The sequence below is a fragment of the Narcine bancroftii genome, chromosome 12 (genome assembly GCF_036971445.1).
Source record: "Narcine bancroftii isolate sNarBan1 chromosome 12, sNarBan1.hap1, whole genome shotgun sequence".
Taxonomy (NCBI): Eukaryota; Metazoa; Chordata; class Chondrichthyes; order Torpediniformes; family Narcinidae; genus Narcine; species Narcine bancroftii.
In genome coordinates, this window is record NC_091480.1 from 10,898,711 (window position 1) to 10,918,394 (window position 19,684).

General features: G+C 42.4%; 1 protein-coding gene across 1 annotated transcript in view; it reads right to left on the minus strand.

The window, feature by feature from the left end:
* cacna1ha (calcium channel, voltage-dependent, T type, alpha 1H subunit a) overlaps window positions 1-19,684 on the minus strand; it is a 206,428-nt gene that overhangs the window by 174,351 nt on the left and 12,393 nt on the right. The window contains exon 4 of the mRNA XM_069904861.1: window positions 12,217-12,376. Within this exon, the coding sequence (XP_069760962.1) occupies window positions 12,217-12,376 (160 nt within the window). The remainder of the gene's footprint in view (window positions 1-12,216; window positions 12,377-19,684) is intronic.

The following is a 19,684-nucleotide window of genomic DNA, read 5'->3' on the forward strand; positions in this document are numbered from 1 at the left end:
TCTTTACCGCGTGAGCGTGGGAGGAACGACAAATAAAGATGTCTTGACTATTCGAAAGTGGCACTGTTTCCAAAAGGAAAGAAGAAAACTGAACTATTACTAACTTTTTCTTTTGCTTGGCTTCGCGGACGAAGATTTATGGAGGGGGTAAAAAGTCCACGTCAGCTGCAGGCTCGTTTGTGGCTGACAAGTCCGATGCGGGACAGGCAGACACGATTGCAGCGGTTGCAAGGGAAAATTGGTTGGTTGGGGTTGGGTGTTGGGTTTTTCCTCCTTTGCCTTTTGTCAGTGAGGTGGGCTCTGCGGTCTTCTTCAAAGGAGGTTGCTGCCCGCCAAACTGTGAGGCGCCAAGATGCACGGTTTGAGGCGTTATCAGCCCACTGGCGGTGGTCAATGTGGCCGGTACCAAGAGATTTCTTTAGGCAGTCCTTGTACCTTTTCTTTGGTGCACCTCTGTCACGGTGGCCAGTGGAGAGCTCGCCATATAACACGATCTTGGGAAGGCGATGGTCCTCCATTCTGGAGACGTGACCCATCCAGCGCAGCTGGATCTTCAGCAGCGTGGACTCGATGCTGTCGACCTCTGCCATCTCGAGTACTTCGACGTTAGGGGTGTAAGCGCTCCAATGGATGTTGAGGATGGAGCGGAGACAACGCTGGTGGAAGCGTTCTAGGAGCCGTAGGTGGTGCCGGTAGAGGACCCATGATTCGGAGCCGAACAGGAGTGTGGGTATGACAACGGCTCTGTATATGCTTATCTTTGTGAGGTTTTTCAGTTGGTTGTTTTTCCAGACTCTTTTGTGTAGTCTTCCAAAGGCGCTATTTGCCTTGGCGAGTCTGTTGTCTATCTCTTTGTCGATCCTTGCATCTGATGAAATGGTGCAGCCGAGATAGGTAAACTGGTTGACCGTTTTGAGTTTTGTGTGCCCGATGGAGATGTGGGGGGGCTGGTAGTCATGGTGGGGAGCTGGCTGATGGAGGACCTCAGTTTTCTTCAGGCTGACTTCCAGGCCAAACATTTTGGCAGTTTCCGCCAAACTACTGCACATATAAAATACAGGATTGCAAGAGATCCACAATTTTGACTAAGATCTAACAGAATGAAACAAATCAGATATTTTTGCATTATTTCTGTTGGTATTTACAATAAGGGTATGGAATATTCACATGTTGCTGAGACACTAGGCCCTTTCAAATAGCCTCATAAAATGGGGTTAACCAGACAATTTACTAGGTTGAAGACCCAGGGTACAAGGCTATTTGAAAGGGCCGAACCAGGCAAGCCCAGTCAACATCCACTCGGGTCCAAGACTTACCTCGCAGGTGGTCAGGGAACCCTGTAAAACTTACCCGGATGTCCTCCTCTGCCTATTGAAAGGGGAAATGGAGGATGGGTTTCTCTGAATTTGAAACAGAAAGAACACAGGGAACAGGGGACTCCCTGTGGCTACGTGACGCATCACCCTCCACGACATCGCCGGGGTGAGATCCCCCCTCCTTAAATTGGTGGGATGGCGATTTAATAGGTAGGTTAGGTTGCCATTTGAAAGGTGCAGGAGCCACACACAACCCAGTCATCTCACCCGGGTTCCAGGAAGGCTACCAGGTGCTGCAATTTGATAGCGCCTATTAAGTCCGCTATTTTAAAAATTCTTAAACAATTAGCACAATCTGCTAACCAATCAAACACTGCAAATGTCTGAGGTGATCAGATACCACAATGCACTTCATCTTTTTGGTGGCATTTTGTGGTTTTATGGAGTTGACTTGACATTTGTCAAGGTATACTGAATTTACGCCCTTAACTCTCGTGCACGCACCAACTGAACTCCAATACGTGAATCCACCGCGCATGTATCTGATAATGCTCTTCCTACTTCATCTTGACATCTGCCTCCTCTTACCATCTGACCAATACCAGGGCTTGATTTTGTACAAATAAAGCAAGCCTCACAGAATAGGTTCTTTTGAGTAGTTCACTCTTTAAAACTCTCTGGCTTACGGATCTACATCATTATTCCTGTTCACTCACTCCCTCTTTATTACGCCTCGTTGCATTCATTATTATTGTTTGGGCTCATTTTCTGATCGGGACAGGCCCCATTTAACATTTAAGAAAAAAATTGGATAGGTACATGAATGGGAGGGATATGGGGAGCAATGGTTCAGGTGCAGGTCAGTGGGATGAGGCAGAAAAATAGATCGGCCTTTTTTGTGCTTGTGTTCTATGGTTCTATAACTAAATAGCATCCTACAGTTGAAGCTTCCTATTTGTCCGCAATGGGCAAGAATGCACTTCTATTATTTATTGATAATTGTTTGCATTTTTAGGAGTCTTGCTGCTGTTTAGTCATGCAGAGGGCCATGAAGATGGACCTGGATTAAACTTTAGTCCACCCATTTCAGAGATGTGTGATCGAAACACTCACCCCAGCTCACCTTGCAAAATGCATCAATGCTCAAAATGTAGACATAAGGAAGGGTATTCAAAATAAAAATTACTATTATCTCTTGATATTTTTGGAATTGCTCAAAGTCATGTTTTGGTAAAGGTGCCACAAGACTCGCACCACCAGGTTCAGGAACAGCTGCTCCCCCTCCATCATCAGACTCCTCAACAACAAACTCAATCAGGGAGTCATTTAAGGACTCTTACTTTGCACTTTATTTATTTTTTTTCCTATCTCTGTATTTTACAGTCAGTTTGCTTACATTTCTTTATTTGTTCACATGTGTATTTGTTTTTGCACTGCTAATAAGTGGCAATTCTGCCTCGCCTGCAGGAAAAAAAGTACCTCAGGGTTGTATATGATGTCATGCATGTACTCTGACAATAAATCTGAAATCTGAATTTGATCAGTACCTTGAAATCAATTTTTTTCTCCATTTCTTCACAAATTTTCAAAGGGTAGGAAGGAAACTTAACGAGGTCGACACTGCTTACCGTTTCACCTGTACACAGAAAGAGCAAATAACTCTGAAGGAGATAATAATGGATTATGTTTTCAAGGGCAATTTGACAGATTCAGAATAGGCCCCAGTAAAAAAAGAGTGCACAATGCAGTATCAAATATATTGAAGGGGCCATTTGCCAACTAAATCCTCCTGAGGATTTCTCTGCAGTCAAATTCAAGACAAGCAATTGTTCTTGGAGAAGAAAGAGTAGATTTATGTCTGACTTTCAAATGCAACCCTGGTGATATTTGCAAAGCAATAGAGGGTTATAATTCAAATAATGTAATGTCAGCTCATTGTTTCGTAGTAAAGAACTACATCAATAAAAGAGGAGAACTTGCATTGATAGAGTGCTTTTCACACTGTTACAGAAATATGTTATTATTAATCTTTAGGGTATAAAATATTAAATTTTTAGTAAAGACTTTGTGGGTTAGGAAACAGGGACACTTACACACGATGACAGATCACACAATCATGTTGGCAGATAAGAAGTGTCTTTTGGAGACTGCTTGGCTGAAGTTGGCAGAGTCGTACAAGCAAAATGGCTTGTTTTATTGAAAGTTTGAAAATAATGAATGTTTGCTGAAGAGACACCTGGTCCAACCAGCAGCCATACGTTTGACAGCATGTGTAGATAAGCTGGAGACCATTTGCTCGTTAACTTGTACTTTTGAAAAACTGAAACTTCACACAACACCATTGGTCATGTCATGTCAAGAAAGCATCATTAATATTGAACCAGTCTTCATCTGAAGTCAGTGAGAAAGGAGCTGTTGTGTTGACCTGGAAAGAACACAGAATCAGTGACTTCACAGAAAAGGGCCACTTTGACCGTCTCTCTTGGTCAAGAGAGAGCAGTTCTACTGCAGCCATTGTGATGGTCACTTCGATTAACCCTTGTAGTGGAAATCACAAATTCCATAACCTCCACACAAGAGAAGGGAATTAAGAAAAATCATTCATACAAAGAAGCATTTCTCTGAAAGCAACTCTACAAGAATTTATGAGTTTTGAGAAGTCTGATGTCTAGGCACCTTAAAAACTCCATAATTGCTTTTGAACAATGATTTAAAGGCTTTGAATTTCAATACAACTTATTTCTAAAACTGAACTTTAAAACTGACTTTTCAGAATTGTGCCCGAGCTGTAACGGATTGGGATCTTCCACACACACACACACACACACACTTACGCATGGTGGAGTTCAGTAAGATTTTATATTATTAATAGTTATTAATAAAAATGATTGTATTGAAGATACTTGATGAATTTTTATTGCTGCTGGTCTAGGGTGTAACACTCACCCCTTTCAAGATACCCCAAAATACTTCTAAAGTTAACGAAGTATTTCTGAGCTGTGCCATTTTCTGTTCATTTGTTTCCACAAATGGCAATGTGATAATGATGATCTGAACTGTTTTGTTTCAATAATATTACATGAGGGACAGTTATTGTCCAGTACACAAGAACTACTCCAGAAGAGTGCACTGGGATCTTTTCACTCCAGACCACCAGGAGGCCACCATTTGATATCTCTTGTGAAAGGCATGACCTCTGATAATACAGCTGCACGTCCTCAGGCAACTGATGACCAACAACGATTGACCTTCCTTCATCTGGTTACTGATGGCAGAATGGGTTGACAACCCAGAATGGGTTGACAAAACTCAAGTGTCAGATTACGTTCTTTTCCCAATCCTAGATATGTCTGTGACAGTACAGATTCTATCACCAATGTGTCTATGTACTGATGGTAGTGGAGGATGACTGTGATTGGCTGAGAGTGTAGCCACGCCCACTGGTAGGTCTTAAAGGATTGCTCCTAGTCATTCTGGACTGGTCGACCTACTTGTGATATGCTCCAGTCCTTTAGTTAATAAAAGCCTTGGTTTAGATCAACAAATCTTTGGTTCTTTCGACGCTCTCTACAGCGCTTCAGCACAAAATTTTAAAATGCGTCCCATCAATGCTCAGGTTTAAGCAGAAGAAAAGCATGTTGTCCTTTTATCAGGAGAATGTGTATCCAAAATGCGTGCAATTAATAGGGAGAAATTTACCCATCCACGCAAGTCTGTGGACTGAGAGCTAACACACTGGTGAAACCCAGTTCTTAAATTATATACTTTTTATTTAAATTTAAACATGCAGCACAGTAACAGGCCATTTCATCCCATGTGTCCGTGCCACCCAATTAGCCTACACCCCTGGTATGCTTTGAACAGTGGGAGGAAACTGGAGTCCTCGGGGAAAACCCATGCTGACACGGGGAGACTGTACAAACTCCTACAGGCAGCATGGGATTCGAACACAAGTCCCGATAGCTTGTGCTGTAAATGTGTTGTGCTAACTGCTATGCCAGCCTTGCTGCCCCTTGTAGCTCTGTAAGCATGAGATTACCAAATATTGATAATAAGGTGAGAGAGAATGGATTTAAGAGGGATCTGAGGGTGGAAGAGAACCAGAGTACCTGGAGAAAATCAAGGCAGGTCACTGGGAGAATGTACAACCTCTTATGGAAAGCGCCAGATTCGGTGGTGGGGTTGATCACAGGGGGAGATGAGTCTGCCTACAGGAATGAAATCCTGAATCTGATCGAGTGGTGCCGGGCTCATAACCTGATCCTAAACACCACAAAAACAAAGGAAATCATTCTGGACTTCAGGAAGCACAGGTCTGACCCGCCCCACCCCCCCCCCACATAGATGGTGACTGTGTGACGAGGGTCCACAGCCTCACCCTCCTGGGCATCAATATCTCAGACGACCTCTCCTGGACTATAAACACTTCAGCAGTCATCAAAAAGGCCCAGAGACGCCTGTACTTCCTGAGAATGCTCAAAAAGAGCAAGGTGGGTCAGAGAGCTGCTGATACCCTTCTACAGTTCCACCATACAGAGCATCCTGCTGTACTGCAGCACAGTATGGTTCTCCCATTGCAATGAAGAAGAGCGGCAAAGACTTCAACGGGTGGTGAGGGCAGCAGAAAAGATAATTGGATGTCCCCTACCCTCCCTGAAGGATCTCCACACCTCTCGTTGCCTCAGTAGAGCACAAGCAATAATAAAGGATCCCACCCACCCTGCCCTGCATCTGTTTGACCTACTACCCTCTGGCAGACGCTACAGGCCAATCAAGACAAGAACAAACAGATTCAGAAACAGCTTTTTCCCCCAGGCTGTCACTAAACTGAACACACATATCCACAAATTCCCCTCTCTGTCCTCCACATCTATTATACATACAGCCGGCACCCCCCCCCCCCCCACCCCTCTATTCACATAAAGGACATATACGGCACTGTAAATTAAATGTTTTATTTAACTTCTGTGGTGCTGCCTGTGGTTGCGTCGCTGCATTGGTAACCTTGTACTGCTGTCATAAATCTCGTTGTATAATTTGTACAATGACAATAAAAAGCTATTTGATTTGATTTGACTAGCACTGCAATTGGGTTGCGCGAACCACTATGCTAACCGTACTGCTTTAGACTGTCACCAGTGAGTGGGTGTAGCTTTGGCCAGCAGACATTAAAAGATGGATGAGATACGACTAGAGAATGAGAATGCTGCTGAGGCAGGAGGGATGGAGTTATGGGGGAAAGAATTAAGCTGCATTGGTGTTCTTCAGGAGAAGGGAGGTTGGGTGAGGTGTAATCAAGAGACAAGTTGGCAGAGCCCACTTTCCAAAGTAGAGACAGGTTTAAATTCATTTTAAGAGGATTAATGGGGAGTGAAGGTATGTTTTTCCTCACCCAAGGGGTAAGTGAAGGCTGGAATTCACCATCAGAGAAGATGTTGGGGACATTTGAAGACTGCCTGAGCAGGTGTAAGATGTGCCTTTACCTACAAGGACAAGGACTCATAGGGAAAGGGAATTGGGATGAGTCTGAGGGATCCCTTGGCTGGCAATGAGCACAGAGGACCAAATAGCCCCTACCTTTGCCATCAATCACCATGACTGCTCAAAGCTCTCCAATACATCAAAAATGATAATTTAGAAAAAGTCAAAAAATTTCATACAAGAGCAGTGGTTCTCAACCTTTTTCTTTCCACTCACACAGCACCTTAGCAGTCCTTCACTAACCACAGAGCACTTAAGGTACTCTATCCTCTGTGGTTAGTAAGGGATTACTTAAGGTGGTCTGTGAGTGGACAAAAAAAAGGTTGAGAGCCACTGTGCAAGAGTATCATTTTCTAATATTAAAATCTTTGGTACTTTAAATGAAAAAATGACACCCATTTTTTCCACTCTCTTTAAGTAATTCACTCGTAGCATCTTGAATCACAGGATATTGGTCCGGTAAATGATGTAGAGTGTTTCTTGTAAATGATCAACAACCGTGGTACCTTTTCTTGCAAAGTACTAGTTGAACAATAGTAATGGATTTCACTAATGAATGTTTAAAACATCCAGCAATGATGGACGGCCCCTTAAGAGATTTCCAAGGCGAGCCTGGTTTGTTTTGAAGGACTGATCTGTTATGCTGGGCAGCTTTTCTTTCTACGCATCCCGGGTTCTACCATTTGTCCTCAGAGTCTTTGTTCTCCACAGCCCAGTCATCCCAAATATGGATTCAATTAAACCTTGAGAACAAACTGGACTGGTGGCACCTTAAGGTAAACGAAATGCGTCACATACGTCCACAAAGAATTTCACACTGTCAGCCAGATTATGAGGATCCTGGTTAATGTATCAACATTTGCTAAATGAAAATCAACTCATGACTCTCAGCGCCAGAGATGACTCTCAGCGCCAGAGATGAGCGCACGATCGGCTGCTCCTCTAATGCTGGGGGGGAATGTCGACGGCAACCGCAAAAACTGTGACCAGTCGGAAAAGGAGGAAGGAGCAAAATGTTGGAATTCTAGGAACAATCTCACCAAGGATGGAAAGTATACTCCAAGCAAAGTAATTCACGTCAAATTCCCCTGAGGATTTTTCCCCCCCCCACTGAGATGATCCCAGAAATGTTATCAAAGAGAACTGTTTAGAGCCACATTTTCCTATTGAAGTTGGCTCATTTTGCATCAATAATAACCACAGTCAATTTTTTATTCACAGATGCAGGAAAATCCCTGGTATCCGCCACCTGTGGGGATGGGTCGATGCCAGATAAGTGTACTTTCTAGTTGCTTGAGACTTACTCTTAATGCAGCTGCATTAAAAATAAACAGGTTAAAAGACAAAAATACTATACTGCACTTACACTGAACAAACTTCAGGTGCATGAATACCTTAAAGCATTTTATTTTATTTTCAGTCATGTTCTTTGAAAACATTTAAACTGTCACTTTATCTGCAGGTTCTTCCACATCCACAGAGCTGCTCAAAAGATGAACAATAGCTTTATATAAAATTAACCCCCTACCCCAATCTTACACTGGGGTAATTCTTGCTAAGCAGGTATAAGGAGACACTTTAAGAAAAACTCCGATGACAAGGAACAAGATCGAACCAAAAATCACAGTTGATGACACCCGGCTGACAAATGTAAACAGCCTCAAATACTTGGGGAGCATCATCTCAAGTGATGGGCCTTTGGACAAAGAAATAGACTCCAGATCAGAAAAAGGACAGTCAGGCTCTGGGGAGGCTGTATACCAGAGTGCTCAATCAACACAACGTCCACTTCTCCACAAAGATGAAAGTCTACAGAGCTGTGGACATCCCTCTCTCCTATATGGATGTGAGACCCGGACTCTGTACCAACATCACATCAAACTACTGGAGAAATTCCACGTGCGCACCCTCCGTTCCATCCTTGGCATCTGTTGGCAAGACCATGTCTCCAACCTGGAGATCTTGGGTCATGCGAAGCCCACTAGTGTCAAGTCACTGATCATCAGAGCCCAGATGCAGTGGCTGGGACACGTCGTCAGAATGGAGACCACCACTGTATGCCTTGCCTGCTGCTCTATAGTAAACTGAAGACTGGAAGGAGAACTCAAGGCTGTCCATACAAGTGCCATAAAGACGCTGTGAAGGAAACTATCCGCTACTGTGGCATCCAGCCAAGAGAACTGGAAGCTGCGGCTGCTAACAGATCCCATTGGTGAGCCATGTGTTATGAAGCCTAAACCAATTTTGAAGACAGGCACTGCCAAAAACTGATGGCAAACCATAAACGACGTCACAAAGCAGCAGCTCCAGTTATTTCAAAAACAGACTTCCAGAGCCCCCATTGTGCTAGACTCTGCGCTTCCATACTGAGACTGCAAAGTCACCTTCGAGTCCACAGATGAACTGCACGACAACGTGTCTTCTTTGAACGAAAGATGACCCAGCTCTTCATCCTGGGTGATACAATCTTATTCAAATACAACTTCATTTTAACAGCCGATAAAGTAAAGTACAACTAAGACATTCCACTGGCTGAATATTTGTTCCCATCTTCATCAAAGATTTACGTGTTAATTCTCAGAACATTTACTTTTACAATTTTAAACTTACATACTTTTTACCTATTATCTTCTTATTATTTATTTTCCTCAATTTTTTTTGGCTAGTTGCTTGAATTCTGAATCCTAGGGGTTTTATTGTTATCTTATATATATAAGATCTAAAGCAGTTTAAAATAGGAGTTGCACGCAACTCTCGCTCAGTTTTTCAATCAACATCTAGCCACTGTTTATTCATCATGGAGAGACAGAAGATCAACAGGTCCTTCAAACCATTGAGTCCACGATGACCATCAATCTCTCTTTTACACTGATCCTATGTTATTCTCATTACCTTTTACTCTCCCCACCTCCTCCCAAGTTTCTGCCGCCAATCTACACAAGGGGTAATTTACAGCTACCAATTAACCCACCAATCTGCACGTTTCGGATGTGCTCTTGGGATCCTTGACATTGCCTCGAGTTGGCAACCAACATCATAAAGGACTCCCACCCCAATCACCATGGTCACCACCTCTTCTCACTGCTCCCTTCAGGGAAAGGTACAGAAACCCGAGGTCCAGTTCCTCCAGGCTTAAGAACAGTTTCTATCCGATGGCTATCAGCTAGTTGAACTTTTCCTTACTACCTGAACCACAAACCACTCCAGGACTACCAATATATGCCAGTCTGTACTATTGAAGCACTTATCTTTTTATTGTGATCATTCTTAATTAATATAAAGGATAGATTGACTACTTATCTATTGAATTTTTCAGCGTATAAGTCTTGAAACCCTCAAAAAAACGCTCAAAAATCAGAGGTCAACTTACATGCCAGATACCAAAATGAGACTTTAAATTCAACTCAAAAACCACTCGACATAAATTTGGCATACAAGACGACCCGAAACACCAAACCAAAGAACCCAACCTACAGCAAATGTCCTTGCAGCAGTACAGTTGCTGATTTCTTGGTCACTTCTATTACTTTTAACTTAAAACTCGCTTCATACTTTCTTTGTTTTGCTGGAGGTTCCATGATTACAACCACCTTCCACCAATGCCCAACAGCTCAGTCAACGCGACTTATGGAAGGATCGACTTGCACGCTTGATATACGATAAAGCCATGAATGGGGACCAGACTTATCTAAAGGTCGACGTTTACGCTGAAATATTCGTTATCCATTCTTTATTACTCTTCCCGTACTGGGGTAATTTAATGTACACAATTATAGCTGGTGAATTTTATGTACCTGTTTGGCTGCAGAAAGTAAGAATTTTGGTGGCAAACAGAAAATCTGCAGATGCTGTGGTCTAATGCAGTACAAAATGCTGAAGAAACTCTCGCATTTCTGTGCAAGAATTCTGGTGCATCAAAACATTGTTCTTAAGCCTGTAGGATAATACATTATCATTATATGTGAGAAGAAGCCAGAGCACATGGAGGAACTCCACACCGACACAAGGAGAATGTGTGAACTCTACACTGAAAGCATCCAAAGGCAGCATTGAGCCCAGGTTCTCCAAAAGACTTAGGCTCTTTAGCCCTGCTATTTAATCATGAACTGATGCATTCTTCCACTCGGCCCCATGGTCTGGCCTTCTCCCCATAACCGCTGATGCCCTGGCTAACCAAGAACCTATAAATACACCCAATGATCTGGCCTCCACAAATGCCTGTGGCAACAAATTCCACTGATTTACCACCCTCTGACTGAAGAAATTCCTCCCAATCTGTTCTAAGCAGATGCCCTTCAGCCCTGAAGTTGTGCCCTCTTGTCCTAAACTCTCTCACCATGGGATACAACCTTTATACGTCTACTCTGTCCATGCCTTTCAACATTCAAATTGTTTCAATGAGATCCCTCTTTGATTCTCCTAAATTCCAGGGAGTACAGACTGAGAGCTGTCAACGCGATGTCTTTGTGAACTTCCTCTTGAACCCTCTCCAGTGTCAGCACGTTCTTTTTAAAATGAGGATCCTATAACTCCTGACAAATCTCCAAGTGAGATCTCACCAGTGTCAACATCACAACTTTGGCATAACAAGGAATCTGTACTAGGGGTTGCTCCACGCTGCCACCCATTATTCAGCTGGACAAACTTGTAGAGGGCAAATTAATTATGGACAAGGGCAAGAAAATATTCCAGAATGGAGTCCCTCGCAATCGGGACAACTATTGGTTAGCAAAAGCCAGCTAGAAGGAACAATACAATTGCTGCAGAATTTCACAAGATGGTGGCTTGTTAATTAATGCATTGCCTCAAAAAAGTGTGTTTCAATATTGTCATAACATGACCATAAAAAAAGCACATTAAATCCACCTCTTTACACTGGTTGTTCTCAAAATTTGATGCTGTGACATCTTTCAGAGTTCAGGGCAACTTTCTATCTGTGGAAAATACACTTATCTGGCATCTACCAATCCCCATGGCTGCCAGATACCAGGGTTTTTCCTGCATCTGTGAATAAAAATTGACTGTGGTCATGAGCCAGGAGTGAATGTTTTTTTTTCCTAATGATTGCATGATTAAGTCCAGCATCATTTACAAAGGCAGGGTAAGCACTTTGGTCCTTCACACATGGTGGAAATCATCAGGTTGCATCAATTAATGTCAGAAATCATCAATTCCACCCCCCCCCCCCCCCCCACAGTAGCTTCCCAATATTGGTCATTATTTAAGAAAATACTGAACCCAACCAGACGGCTCTGCTCACTTAACTTTATAGGAGGAGCCATGGATTACTTGAGGCACGCAAAAGCCAAATTGATTTTTTTTTTGGAGCTGTCATTCGCTCCATGTCACAGAGATTCATGACCTTTACAAAAAAACCACATTGCATACAGTTTAAGTGACTTTTGGAAGGACTACTTACATTTCAAAGCTGTCTTCATAAAAACATCTGTTCCTCAGCAGCCCCGCCCAGAGCTGCACTCCAACAATCCCAAATATAAAGAAGACAAAAAAACAGAGGAGAAGAACATTGCCTAACATAGGCAGAGTATCTAATAGTAACGTCACTAGTATTCTCATACCTGGAAAATATAGAAATGCAAACACACCATCAGAAAGATACATAACATCACCTATTGATGATAAATGTATTTACATTTTTTCCTCATTTTCTTCCATTTTGTAGAGAATTACTGTTTTGCTCTGTGAAAGATACCAAAATGTGAGGATTTATATGCCTGTGGTGCCTTTCTACTGAAATTTAAAGGGGCAATGATTGTTCCTTGAAACAGTAATCATAATTCAATAGATTAAGCACTGGAGACAATGTTGACTAACATCTGGCAAAAGCAATAGATACAAAAGTTAGCAATTACAAGGGGCAAAGTTGGACACCTGAGACATTCATACACGATATCTATTGCAAAACTAACAAAAAGTTGTTTGATTTATTTCGAATAATGTGATCTTTTTGCAGAAAATGAACTGAAAGAAATTTACTGAAGACCATTATACCTAGTACAACATCCATCATGTCATTTCGTCATCTCAGGGGTTTATTATGGAATTTTCAACACATCAAATATCTCCCATAATTGGCTCCTATCCAAGCCCTTCTCACAGTTCTACAAATAACCCTTAAAAAAAAATTAGTCTCAGAATTCTAGTGCATTGAGAGTCTTCTTTTATAAATTTTCCAAGGGCCATTGGATTTTCTTGGATGCCGCTGGAAGGTCACTGAGACATTTCATCTCACCCCTCCACTGGGTCCAACGTGAGAGAGGGAGCTAGCAACCAGAGGTCAAAGATTGTTGGTCTAGGTTTTGAAAAGGGATCGTTCAAAATTATTTATCATCTGATTGTACCAGTAGAACCTGACAAAACAGTGTTCTCAAATCCATGGTGCAGAACAATGCAAAACATGCATATGGACATTACACACATACAGATAAATGATATGTCTGCACAGTACATATATTGAAATAAATATTCTGAATAGTAGAGTTCCTGAGAGTAGTCATTCAGCATTCTTGCTGCCCGTGGGAAGAAGCTATTCCTCAGCCTGGTGGTTCTGGCTCTGATACTCCTGTATCTCTTCCCTGATGGGAGTAGCTGAAAGATGCTGTGTGTGGAGTGTTAGGGTCCTTCCTGATTTTACAATCCCTCTTTAAACAACAGTCTCAGTAAATTCCATCAATGGGGGAACGACCCCAGTGATTCTCTCTTCCACTTTTATTGGATTGATCTCTGATTCAGGGCTCTGCAGCAACCATACCACATTGTGATGCATCCAGCCAGGATGTCCTCGATAGTAGAAAGTTGACAGAATTGTGGCTGGTAGCATTGCACAATAAAACAAGCCCCATAGCACCTTCCATTCCATAGTCTATAACCTCCCCACCAGCTCTCTGCCAAATTGGCCCAAGCCCTGATCTCACACGAACTGGGACCACAATAACTCCCGTACGACCATTTTCCCCCTTGAAAACCTCCCCAACAGATTCCCAGCAATTAGACCAAGCCTTGATTTCAAAGGCACTTAATCCTCTCTCTGGAACTTCCCCATGTTGGAGATCCGGATCTTCACCAAAGAGACAACACGGAACAAACTCTTTGGCTCACTTTGTCGATGCTGTTCTCAATTTGCATTCTGGGCTCATCACAATTGCCTGCAGTTGGTCCATATCCTTCCAAGCCCATATATCTGTCCAAAGGTCTTTTGAATGTTATAATTGTACCTGCCCCATAGCTCCCACATGTTCCAAATAAAGGGCGAGATGCATCACCCCTTGCAGACTGAACACCAAATGCCCAGAACTGTAATTCGCCATTCCACTCACACTCTCGCCTATCTGTCCATCGCCTCTTGCGCTGTTCCACCGAGGGACACGTGCACCTTTAGGATCAGATCAAATTCAACAATTTCAGCAAGACGGAGGGAGATGTTGGAATCTGGAGCACAAAAAAAAAACTCCCCAAACTGCTGGAGGAACTCAACAGATCAGGTAGCATCTGTGCAGGGAAATTGAACAGTCGACAATTTGAATTTCTGGTTTCATATTTTTCAGATAAAGGTTTTATATCAGAAATGTATGCATTAAATTAATTAATTAATGTAAGATATAGTATATTTAATTATAATTTTTTATATTTAACTCATGAAAAATTGAAAAAATATGGATTTAGTAATTCAGATCTGTGTTTGAGGTGTGGATTATGTGTTGGAACATTTCTACATTCTGTTTGGTTTTGTGATAAAGTTCATCCTTTTCTGGTTGAAAATTAGGAAATATCTCCAAAATTTGTTTAAAATCCAATTTCCTTTAGATCCAAAAATTTTGTTGTGAGGTTATTTTACTCCATTAGTGAACTTGGGGTTGGGTTATTTTACTCCGTTAGTGGACTAGAGGTTGGGTTATTTTACTCCGTTAGTGGACTTGAGGTTGGGTTATTTTACTCCATTAGTGGACTTGGGGTTGGGTTATTTTACTCCGTTAGTGGACTTGAGGTTGGGTTATTTTACTCCATTAGTGGACTTGGGGTTGGGTTATTTTACTCCGTTAGTGGACTTGAGGTTGGGTTATTTTACTCCATTAGTGGACTTGGGGTTGGGTTATTTTACTCCGTTAGTGGACTTGAGGTTGGGTTATTTTACTCCATTAGTGGACTTGGGGTTGGGTTATTTTACTCCGTTAGTGGACTTGAGGTTGGGTTATTTTACTCCATCAGTGGACTTGGGGTTGGGTTATTTTACTCCGTTAGTGGACTTGAGGTTGGGTTATTTTACTCCATCAGTGGACTTGGGGTTGGGTTATTTTACTCCGTTAGTGGACTTGAGGTTGGGTTATTTTACTCCGTTAGTGGACTTGGGGTTGGGTTATTTTACTCCATTAGTGGACTTAGGGTTGGGTTATTTTACTCCGTTAGTGAACTTGGGGTTGGGTTATTTTACTCCGTTAGTGAACTTGGGGTTGGGTTATTTTACTCCGTTAGTGAACTTGGGGTTGGGTTATTTTACTCCGTTAGTGGACTTGAGGTTGGGTTATTTTACTCCGTTAGTGGACTTGGGGTTGGGTTATTTTACTCCATTAGTGGACTTGGGGTTGGGTTATTTTACTCTGTTAGTGGACTTGGGGTTGGATTATTTTACTCCATTAGTGGACTTGGGGTTGGGTTATTTTACTCCGTTAGTGGACTTGGGGTTGGGTTATTTTACTCCGTTAGTGGACTTGAGGTTGGGTTATTTTACTCCATTAGTGGACTTGGGGTTGGGTTATTTTACTCCGTTAGTGGACTTGGGGTTGGGTTATTTTACTCCGTTAGTGGACTTGAGGTTGGGTTATTTTACTCCGTTAGTGGACTTGGGGTTGGATAAGTTTCAGACAGCGTTTATTCGTCCAACATTGACGGTTGCTCGTAAATGTATCGCTATGTCTTGGAAAGATGAAGAGGAGTTAAATGTAGTTCGATGGCATCATGAGTTGAAGTTGTGTATCTATATGGAGGAAATAACATAATTTACAGAATAATGATGATTTTTTGGTTAAGATGTGGACACCTGACATGAATATGAATTTAGTAATATTGTAAATTATTGAATGTTTTTGTTTATTTTTAATGCTTCCCTTTAGGGATCTGTTGTGGGAGGGAGGAGGGAATGGGTTTGTTTTATTATTAGATTACTTATTCTGTAAAAATCTGTTTATTCTCATTGAAAAAAAACTAAATAAAGTTTTTTGAAAAACCCACCTACAGCACCTAATTCACGGAGCCCTCACAACATTTAAATTTAGACACACTGGCCATTCTGGCTCACAAGCCCATGCTACCCAAATCCACCAATTAACTTATGAACCCTATATGCTTCTGAAGGTGGGAGGAAACAGGAATATCAGGACGAAACCCACGCAGACATGGAGAGAACGCATATACTCCTTACAGAAAGCGTCAGATTCGAACCCGGGTCGCTGGCTATGCAATAGCATTGTGCTGACTGCTACGCTAACCTTGCCACACTCATTTCTTTGTGAACACATAGCACTTGGAGTACATCAAGACTGTCATGAGCAGGCTATGTTTCGATCATAATTTCATGACTGCTGTCCCTCCTCAACCACTAGCTTGCACATGAGCCAAGACAGACTGCCCAGCTCATGTTAGTTTTAGACATTATCTTCGTACAACTGGGTGCCGATGGGCTAGCTTTAGTGTAAACACTCCAACCAGAGAAAGTTATCAGCAGAGGTGACCAAACTAAGACTCTATCTCTCTATCATCCAAATTAATTCTGAGTTCCTCCGACATTTTTGTATTTTTACAACAATCATAGCGTCTGCAGACTTTCGTGTTTCACGCAATTGATGATTTGATCACTACAGCCTAAAAAGACAAGGAATGAGAGCTCTCGTTCTTTTTTTTTGCACTCAAAACGAAACAAAATGTTCAAAATCTCGTTATTTATAAATGATTTATTTCACTACTGTACAGGACTGTCTGAAAACCCCTAGACTGGAATGATAACAGGACTACTCTTATTTGCTTTTTAAGTGATTAATTCCAGCCCTCCACACTGCCCTCCATCTGACCTGACGTTTACACAAGGAAAAAGTTAGCAGGCTTCACTTTATTTAGCAAAAATAATCTGTTCCTTACTCAGAAGGAAAAGGGTCCTTGGCACTGTACGTGTGAAAGTGCACCAAAACTACCAGTTTCGTGGACAGGACACCTCATCTTTCCAAATTAAATTGCTCTAAAGCTGGCCTTAATTTGCTTCTTTAAGAAATATTTATACTTTATTGCAACTAATTCCTTTGAGATGAGCTGACATTTATCGAGATGGATTGCATTTTTGCAGTGGAGACACTTTAAGGGCAGCAACTCTCTGAATGCTGACTGGAAAATAGGTTTAAACAATTCAAGACATGCATTCAATCTGGAACTGAAACTCCCAGGGGTTTCTTCACAACACCAAACCCAGGGAGCGAGCTCTTAGAACAGGGCCAGGAGAAATGGTGGGTTTCTTCGGGGCATTTCTGACAGAGTCTTCAATTAAATTCCCTTGCCGAATGATCGTGGGGGTAGAAGGGGTGGAAGAGTGTTGATGGATGAGGCAGGTTATATTGAGATGGACGAGGATCAACTGCCAGTAGCGCTGCAGGTGGATCCATGGATCGTGTCTCTTTTGCTTTTCCTTCTCCTGTGGTTACACCGGGCTTTGCTCATGTTGACTTCTTGTTTGCCTCACTGCAGGCAAAAGTTGAAGTACATCATGTGGATTACATCTATATGTATTATGTGACAATAAAAGGAACCTTGCAGCTTGAATATTTGCACGTCCCAGTAAATGTAATGGCATAACTCCCTATTGAATTAGCTTTTATTTTTAACAAATTAATACAGATTAATTACAAAGACACCAAATTAAGCCGACTTTGAATGCTAACTCACTGTTTGAGGAAAAAAAATGTTCAAATTGCAACATCGTGTGTAAGATTCTTGATCTTAGGGTGTTTAAAATAAAATCATATTCCTCAAGTGTTTGACAGCATATGGACAGTGCATGAGGATTCTAGATGTGATAACATCAGGAACAAGATAAAAACTGAACATGCATCTTGCTGATTATTTGTAATCCTTTTATAAACACAAGTCCTCGGTTTCAGATGCTTAAATTCCAAAGGAGCTTGAAGCAGACTGATAGACTCCAAAACTCTCAAAAAAAAAATTTCTGTAAATGAAATTCACCTGCTGGAATTGGATGGGTCACCACAAAATTATTGATACGACAAAACCTATAAAAGCGTTTTAGCCAAATGGTAAACTAACAGTTAAAAAAAGATCCATCATGTTGAAATAGAAGTGTGTGGGCGGTTACATTCCTTTTGGCTCCTTTTGCTTTCAAGGACAAAGGAAAGACTGAAAAACCACATCTGAGGGACCCTAACCAGAAACAAAGCCTCTGAATCTTCCCTCCGAGGCATCATTTGGCTTCCAAGGCCTGTGGTGGTACAACCACAACACTGGCTGTACTCCTACCAGCCTACTGCAGGGGGAGTGGGGGGTGGAAAACCACTGTATCTGCAAGTAGCCAACCTGGGAAGCTAGCCCCACCTGCCCGCTGCCAATCACCAGGCCTTATAAAGACCCGTGCTGGCCCCTTTGCTAGGCAGTCGAGCATGTGAAGCCAGGAAGGTACAGAGACATTGTGTGTATACAAGTTTAAGTTGATTAAAGCCTGTTGTACAGTCTACGAACTTTTTGTACGAATTCTTCACACAGCAGTGCTCACAAGGCCTAACTACCTTTCTGTAGCCAGGAGATTGATGAAGATCTTCTGACCAGAGGAGGATCATGGGATCATTATAAGTCGTTCTCTGGGAGTCATACACCTGGGTAGATGACGGGGTTTTGGAAGTAGTCTTCTTTGCTGTTTTAAAAGCACAATGCTGGAGAAACACAGCAGGTCAAACAGTGTACTTTATTTTTCTTTTCTTTGGCTTGGCTTCGCGGACGAAGATTTATGGAGGGGTAAATGTCCACGTCAGCTGCAGGCTCGTTTGTGGCTGACAAGTCCGATGCGGGACAGGCAGACACGGTTGCAGGGGAAAATTGGTGGGTTGGGGTTGGGTGTTGGGTTTTTCCTCCTTTGTCTTTTGTCAGTGAGGTGGGCTCTGCGGTCTTCTTCAAAGGAGGTTGCTGCTCGCCGAACTGTGAGGTGCCAAGATGCACAGTTGGAGGCGAGATCAGCCCACTGGCGGTGGTCAATGTGGCAGGCACCAAGAGATTTCTTTAGGCAGTCTTTGTACCTCTTCTTTGGTGCACCTCTGTCACGGTGGCCAGTGGAGAGCTCGCCATATAACACGATCTTGGGAAGGCGATGGTCCTCCATTCTGGAGACATGACCCACCCAGCGCAGTTGGGTCTTCAGCAGCATGGATTCAATGCTGTCGGCCTCTGCCATCTCGAGTACTTCAATGTTAGGGATGAAGTCGCTCCAATGAATGTTGAGGATGAAGCGGAGACAACGCTGGTGGAAGCGTTCTAGGAGCCGTAGGTGATGCCGGTAGAGGACCCATGATTCGGAGCCGAACAGGAGCGTGGGTATGACAACTGCTCTGTATACGCTAATCTTTGTGAGGTTTTTCAGTTGGTTGTTTTTCCAGACTCTTTTGTGTAGTCTTCCAAAGGCGCTATTTGCCTTGGCGAGTCTGTTGTCTATCTCGTTGTCGTATACTTTATATAGCAGAAGTAAAGATACAAACACCATCATTTCAGGCTTGAGCCCTTCATCTGAGTTTCTCCAGCACTGTGTTTATACTTCAATCACAGCATCTCCTGCACATTTTTCCTTCTTTGTCGTTTTGTTATTGAAGGAGCGGTCCTCCTGACCA